At 37.0% G+C, this 7310-nt stretch overlaps 1 protein-coding gene across 1 annotated transcript; it reads right to left on the bottom strand.

Moving 5' to 3' along the window:
• Window positions 1-3802: 3802 nt before the first annotated feature.
• LOC100376441 (uncharacterized) lies at window positions 3803-7112 on the bottom strand. The gene is made up of 5 exons (XM_002739486.4): window positions 6855-7112; window positions 5225-5309; window positions 4954-5100; window positions 4688-4834; window positions 3803-4466 (listed from the first exon to the last, which is right to left on the bottom strand). The coding sequence occupies exons 1-5, from the start codon at window positions 7071-7073 to the stop codon at window positions 3994-3996; spliced, it is 1071 nt and encodes a 356-aa protein (XP_002739532.3). The 5' UTR covers window positions 7074-7112; the 3' UTR covers window positions 3803-3993.
• Window positions 7113-7310: the final 198 nt, after the last annotated feature.

Genomic DNA, 7310 nt, shown 5'->3' on the forward strand with positions numbered 1-7310 from the left:
AGTGAAAATTTAGTCAAAGACGAGAAAACTGCAGCAGAAATTTGCCTTATTTGCACGTATCGCAATGCAAGCTGCCATGCGACTTCCCCTTCTGACGTCACAAGGGGAATTTCTGTATGCAAATAAGAAGCTAATGAGGAGATTCGTTTTAAAATACACAAAAATAAAATTGCCGTAGATTGAGTTTAAAACACATTTTGTATCAATGGTAATTTTAGGCGTGAAAATAGCAGCCATTTCACAGGCACTTTAAAGATCCTGTACCACTAATTGTATGGACAAGTTTCCCTTAGTAAATTTCAATATGTTTTCCACAAAGCGAAATTAGAACATGGCCATCATCGGTAACGTGCATTTTCTTTTTGACTATTTTCTTAAATTTTTTCATATTTTGTCAATTATTTTGTCAGTGTATTACAAAACATCTTTTCCATTGGCTCATGTGATGAAAAGATGTTTATTGTCTGGTTCTAGATAACTGGTATTTGAGATTTAAATCGCTGTCACTGTCCAATATTTGTATTCCTTTGTTCTTCAAGTCACCCGTAACTATTTCCTGTTGAAATAACAGCGTCTCCTATTAGTTGTCTGAATTCCCCTTGTTCAAAAAATGGTACACGTTTTTGATAGAAAGTCCCGAATCTTAATGTACATGATAAACATGTGCCTCACAATAAAAATGGTAAGTACTCCGATTTCCGCTTAATCAGAGAGGTGAGAGAGAAAAGGCAATGTAACCTCGTTTTGTTCAAAATCATTCATGTTCTGGCTCTCCAATTCTCTCAAATTTTGATGTATGGCCGACATTTTTGTAGTAAATCCAGATCATTGCTATGTTCCTGAGGTATAGTTTAATACATTGGCATGTACTTTCACTCATTGCTAGCAGTCCCTCAAACTTAATCCGGTCAGAAATAAAGTTCTCCTTTAACTCTTCTAAGCAGCAAATTCAACTCAGCACTTTGTTTCTTTTACTTGGAAGTAAGTTTCATTTCATTATCATAATCATAATATTTTGTTGATTTTCTTCTATTGTGTGACAGGCATGAATCAATTTCAATTGTATGCCTCGTGACTTCCTCTCTTGTGTCTACTTGTGTGTGTTGGCCATCTCCAGCATGGGCTTTCCTTGGACATATATCACAAATTGGTATTTGACAGCTTTCTTCACAGCTGTTTCTTTATCACAGAAGGAAATAGCTTCATGCCCAGTATGTGCAGGGTCGTGTTTATAGTAATAATGGCAACTAACTGACACTGATCAGTTTCTTCTGCAACTTTCTTGATAGCTACCTATAATTTAGTAATCGAATGACTTTAAAGACTGTAGGAAAATCATTTGAACACGGTTCTGATGTATCCATGCTCCATCGGCATTGCGGACTGTAAAAGCAGCCATCTGTGTCTTTCAATGCATGGCTTACAGTAGGAATGGAGCATGGTAGATATGTTGGCACTCTCTGATCTCTGTCGTACTTTTATTTACATATATTGTATGTGGGACCATTTTCTTGAAAGTCTTCTTTGTCAACCTGAAATGGTGTTAGTAAATGCTATTCTCCTACGGATGAAACAATGTCAAGTGTATCTTCATATTGCTATCAACAAGCATGGTTTTTAAAACAATACCAGTGTCCCTTTTAGCGTGTATGTGGCATATGTATGGCAACCAAGGTGGCTCACAACATTGCATTTTATAAAACCATTTATACAATTCATTTACATTTTTAGAATTAATTTTTATTTTATAATGCCTTTTTAATAACCATTTTCGGTTCTGAAATCGATTTTCAAAACCCACCTTCGTTTCGGTGATCCGTTATTTTTTTTAGAAAAACCATTTTCGTTTTTTAAAATGCATATTCATTTGTTAAATCTATTTTCGTTTTTTTAAAATCCGTTTTCATTTTAAAAAATCTATTTTCGTTTTTTTGGTTTTTGAACTATATACGAGTTATATATGTATTTTTCACGTTGAAGCAAATTTTCCATCAGAATTTACTGAAAAATCATGAAAATGGATTTAAACAATTGGTTTTTAAAATAAAAACAGAAGCCGGAAACGAATCGGGTTTAAGAATCGATTCCAAAACCGATTTATCTCCCAATAAAATTATCTCCCAATAAAATAAATTCAGGGCTGTTTCCCCTAGTCCTTTTCCGAAACATGTTTACATATAAATATTCACAGAATAGATGAAACAATAATTCAGCGCTTTCTTTACAGAAGGTACATGCACTGATTTAATTTTTGGTGGTGTCATTTTGTATGGAACCGTGTTGGTGGGCAGAATATTGTGTGTAATTTTCCACTGAAGTTCTCCGAGCTTTGAATCAATTGTAATTGCTTGCCCAGAGATTCTTTTCAAATTTGACGAGTTGTCAAAAAGGTTTTTACTTGGTGGGAGATCATCGTGGAAACATGTCATATCATCAAATAGCGACAAACTCGGTAAAGAAATCCCTCTAATATGCTGATCAGAGCGTAGAGAACTGTCACAACGAAATGAGATATAGAGTCCTCTTGTCGAACTCCGCATCCCGTTGAGGAACCTGTGCTAGTACCCTTGTTAATTACAGAGCTGGACATGCCACTTTTATCCACTGTCTAAAGATCGGACAAAAATTAATAATATTACTCTAATACTTCAAAAAAAAAAAAAAAAAGGCCACTCAATAGTATTGAAGGCTTTTTGAAATCGACTGTCACTAATAGACCTGGGATATATTCCTTCTCTGTATACTCCATTATCCAGTCCTATTTAATACCATCAATATTGTTAAACTGTTATGTCCAGCATGAATTATGGGCTGTTCTAGACGACTAGTTTAGCACTAATGATGTCACTCTTATTGTATGAATGTTGTGTACAGTGGCAAAGTCTTCTAATAGTGTAAAATAAATCACTTTTCAATAGGTTATTTTATGGGTCAAAACGACCTTGATTTGTTTCTTGTTATGCAGGTCTGCAACAAAAATCTGATTTCACTACTTTTATTTCATCAATTATATAGGCAATTGCTATAAAAAAAACATTATCTTTAACACAAGTAGTTTTTGTATTAAATTTTGTACATGTAACCGGTGCTTTTTATTACTTAAATTAATTATTAAATTCATGTATTCTTACAAATCTGTTATTGTATCTCGAGATCCGTGTGTGGCAGTGTTAATACGCTTAAACGTGGTGCTTTAGTGAACTAATATCGCAAACCACGACACGCATCGTTACTTTAGAGCATTTTCTTACAGTTCGCGTCCAATGTCTTTGTGTTTGTTAATTATTAGGACAAATAGAGTCATTTACTTTGAAATGATCTTCGCCTCACCATGTTACTTGGAGAACGATGGGTGTTCTGCGGTGAAGGAAGTGGGGGAAAACAGTTGTACCCATACTTCACAACGAGAGAGTATGTTTCAAAATACATCCGCTATCAAATGTCAGATGTCATGTGTCATATCAAGTGATAGGTCAGACACAAATCATGTAATTCTTGTTCACTGATTCTAAGTTCATTATCTATATAAAAGCACCCATAATTGTTTCGCCATCATTACTAGTGTTTCTTAAACACGTTAGACATTGACATTGCATCCATATATGAGGTTAATTTGAGGTTAATGACGAATGGTTACGCAGTGCCGAAAAAATAAAAATATCAAACAATGTTTTAATATTATGATGAAAGTAATTGGGAAAAGCATCTGAATGTGCACCCACTTGTTTTATTAACACAAATTATACAAGTACATCTTCAAACCTGAAGATAGATTTTATGTTCAAAATTAAATAAATGAGTATTCTTATATTATATTGGTTGTTTATTGAATTCAATGAGAACGGGCGTTTATAGAGTATACGAATACAGTTTCATAACATACGAAATACTGGTTGTGTTGTGTTGTGTTGTGTTTCATTCTCCTCTGGAGATGAATATATTACCAGGTTCATAAGGAAAATCTACAATATGTAACAACCCTCTGCAATGACGTCACTGAGTGCATACCACGCAAGTTAGCTCATGTCCCTCAACATACGGACCGCATGGCAGGGAGCCACAGCTACCGTACACGGGATATAGTAAAGCGCCATTCTGATTCGAATTGCTGTTTACGCTACCACGTGCCTGTCGGTCTACACAAATAAATTCGCCATTCTGTTTCTGATTATAATACGCTGACATAAGGAATCCGTGATATTCTCTTGTCCACTTGTTGCTAGGACATTCATTCCTTGCTGGAACCATCAACACTGAGCCACGGTGATTGGCTTTACACACGGCGCATATGGCATCTTGGTTATGGATGGCTGATAGCGGAGGGAAATCATTGGTCTCATACTCCGCACCATACATGATGCCTCTACTACCGCCACTGACATCAACATCGTATATCGGGTCGAGGGGCAGGCATTGGTAGTTGGAACCACTTCCTGTATGAGTGTAGTGACTTCCTCCCACAATTCCTAGCATAGACGGAGATCACCCATGAGTTACATTATTATGCAACTTTCAACAAATATATGTTTAAGCAGGTTCTTAGTTACCAATATGATTCTGACATTATCATTGTTTATATTAGACGTATTTATATATAATAATTTATGGTCGTCCAATCTACAAAGCAATATTCACCATGATAGTATTGTATAGCTATTGAGAACGCATAATTAACATATCAACTTACCTGCATACACTAATTCGGCGTCCCCTTCACAAGTCTGACGACCCCACCTAATATACATAGACCCCACTGTCACATTGGACAATTGGTCACAACAGTCTTCTACATGTGATGTACTTTCGGAATTAATACTAGAACCTGGCAGACCGGCTAAAAAAACATATATACATTGTGAATAAGACAGACAGACCTTTTCGTTTTTGCCTGGTGTTTAATGTTTCTGTAACAAAAGTTTGTAGCAGATGTAGCAAATGAAAAACATCACTTACTGGGACCCAATTTTCCAGGTCTCCCTTGCAGTCCCTGGTCCCCTTTAACTCCTGGAGATCCCGGGGGTCCAGGTGGGCCCTGTGGGCCCGTGGTGCCTTGAATACTTGACACAAGACGTAATACATCATCCACGTTCAAACAGGATTCTAAAAAAACGCAAATTATATTTCGGAAGTTGAAGTCATACTTTACTGTGAATACACGGATTATGGAACAGTGTCAATAAGACCTATTGAAACTGAAAATCCCCATTTATTATATTCGTAATACCTCGATCGTCGTCGTTAACATTACGTTTCAAAATGGTCGACTGACTATGATGATTTTCAAAATTCTTTCCATCACGTGGCAAGACCTAATAGAGACGAAACATAAACATATTATAACAAACTAAATACTGTACTTATATTCATATTGTGCACTGACGAGTCATGTGCAACACGTTTATCATATTGTTATACGATAAGTCGAATATTCGATTATCTCTGAATAAATACGTTATTTATTATAATACCATTCTCTGTCAACATAAGAGTGGACGCGATGCTGATTCGAACATGATATTGGTAAGGGTTTACAATAAATAAAAGCAAGATAGCCGATGATATGTTAAATTTGAAATACGGTCATTTCCCAGGCGCATTGGTGCCTTTAATGTTGCTACGTTCACACGACAGCATTTTATCGGAGCCCTACGGCTCGAGCCAGCGAAAATGGCCGTGTATACGCGTTCGGCTCGAGCCAAGTTCGGCTCCAATAAACCCTTGGGGTTGAACTCCGATAGGGTTGAGCCCCGACCGTGTGTACCCATCAGGGGCCTCTTATCGGAGCCCAAATCACGCCCTCAATCGTCTTCTTCAAGTAACCTCTCATTTCAATTATGGCGGAGACAACATCTTTCGTAATTTCACGCAATTTCCGGCTTGACGAAGAGGTACGCATTCTAATATATATTTGGCAGAGTAATGAATTACTGCGATAGATTGATAGCTCAACGGGAAACAGAAAAAAGGCATACGAAATTATGCGACAAAAACTTGAAAGAACGACTGAACGGAAACTTTTTAAAGACACTAAAGATATAAATCGTAGAAGCGATCACGGTACGGTGGCGTGTTCCTAGTAGGTTTAGATTTCCCTCTACGTATGTAGATAGAGGGCCTGTGATTCTAGTTTAGATATCACTACAGTTGAATAATTACAAAATGGTAATTTTGCATGACAATAACTTAAGCGAATAATAGGCTGTAACACATTTTAGCTGCCGTGTTTCCTGTTTATTCGAGCATGGATTCGAGACACTCGTACTTCCATACTCGTACCTAAATCATAACACCAGTGTATTGTCTTTTCTACCTCCATGCTCAGACTTGCGACTGTTTTTTTCCCTATCTCAACACTGTCAGCATCGTGCCATGTAAAAAAATAACACAAGCACGACACCAACATCGTTTTCAGTCCAGTTTTTTCATACTAATTATTTTAGGGCACTGTTCCGTTCGGCTCTGATCGAACTGAATCGAACTCTGACAGATCTCGGCTCTCGTTCGGCTCCCGACCGTATAAACACATTGGAGATAATGGGAGGAGCAGTAGTTCGGCTCCGATAGAATGCTGCCGTATAATGGGGCCCAGAGTTTTGTTTTTCTTGACATACGCACTTTTAATATGTAAACAAGGGTAACTAAATACATCAAGTCAAGAGTTGTTTGTAATAGATATATATGAATTAGGATTGTGAAACGGAATATCCTAGTGTGTGTCGTATAACAGAGTTACTAGTATTAGAACAAAGCAAGGAAGATCAGTTTAAATAAACATGAAATTGTTGGCATCAATGCATGGTGTATTGCAGTTGCCTTCACACATTTTGTTAAAATCTCAAGAAAAAAGAACTTACCGCTGGTTCGTCTTTCATAGCTTGAATGTCGTCTTGGAGTTTTATAATCATCACTCTGTGGTCTTCTAGCATCACGATTTGACGCTGTACACTGTGGTATAGGTACGCCGAAGACATAATGCTAGAAACGGTAAATATTAGGGCCACGATGATTATAAAAGCAAAATAATAATCACGGGTCCTATATGTTTTCACTTGTTGGAGGGACTTCATCGTCATGCTACCATCTGTTGTCAAGTGTTTCAAGTGGAATCTGTATGTGTTCGTTTCGTACTAAAGATGAGTCGATTGTTTACTGCGCATGCGGTTGTTTAGATATCGCCATCTGAACAATCCATGTGACGTACCTCGTATCATGGAAGATGCCTTCCATGCTCGTATGTTGTCTGCGGGAAACACTTTGAATTTTATAAGCATGAAGTTTAAAAAATGGAATCATTACTATAGCGGAATGTT

This window comes from Saccoglossus kowalevskii, chromosome 3 (genome assembly GCF_978046115.1).
Source record: "Saccoglossus kowalevskii chromosome 3, keSacKowa6.1, whole genome shotgun sequence".
NCBI classification, from domain to species: domain Eukaryota; kingdom Metazoa; phylum Hemichordata; class Enteropneusta; family Harrimaniidae; genus Saccoglossus; species Saccoglossus kowalevskii.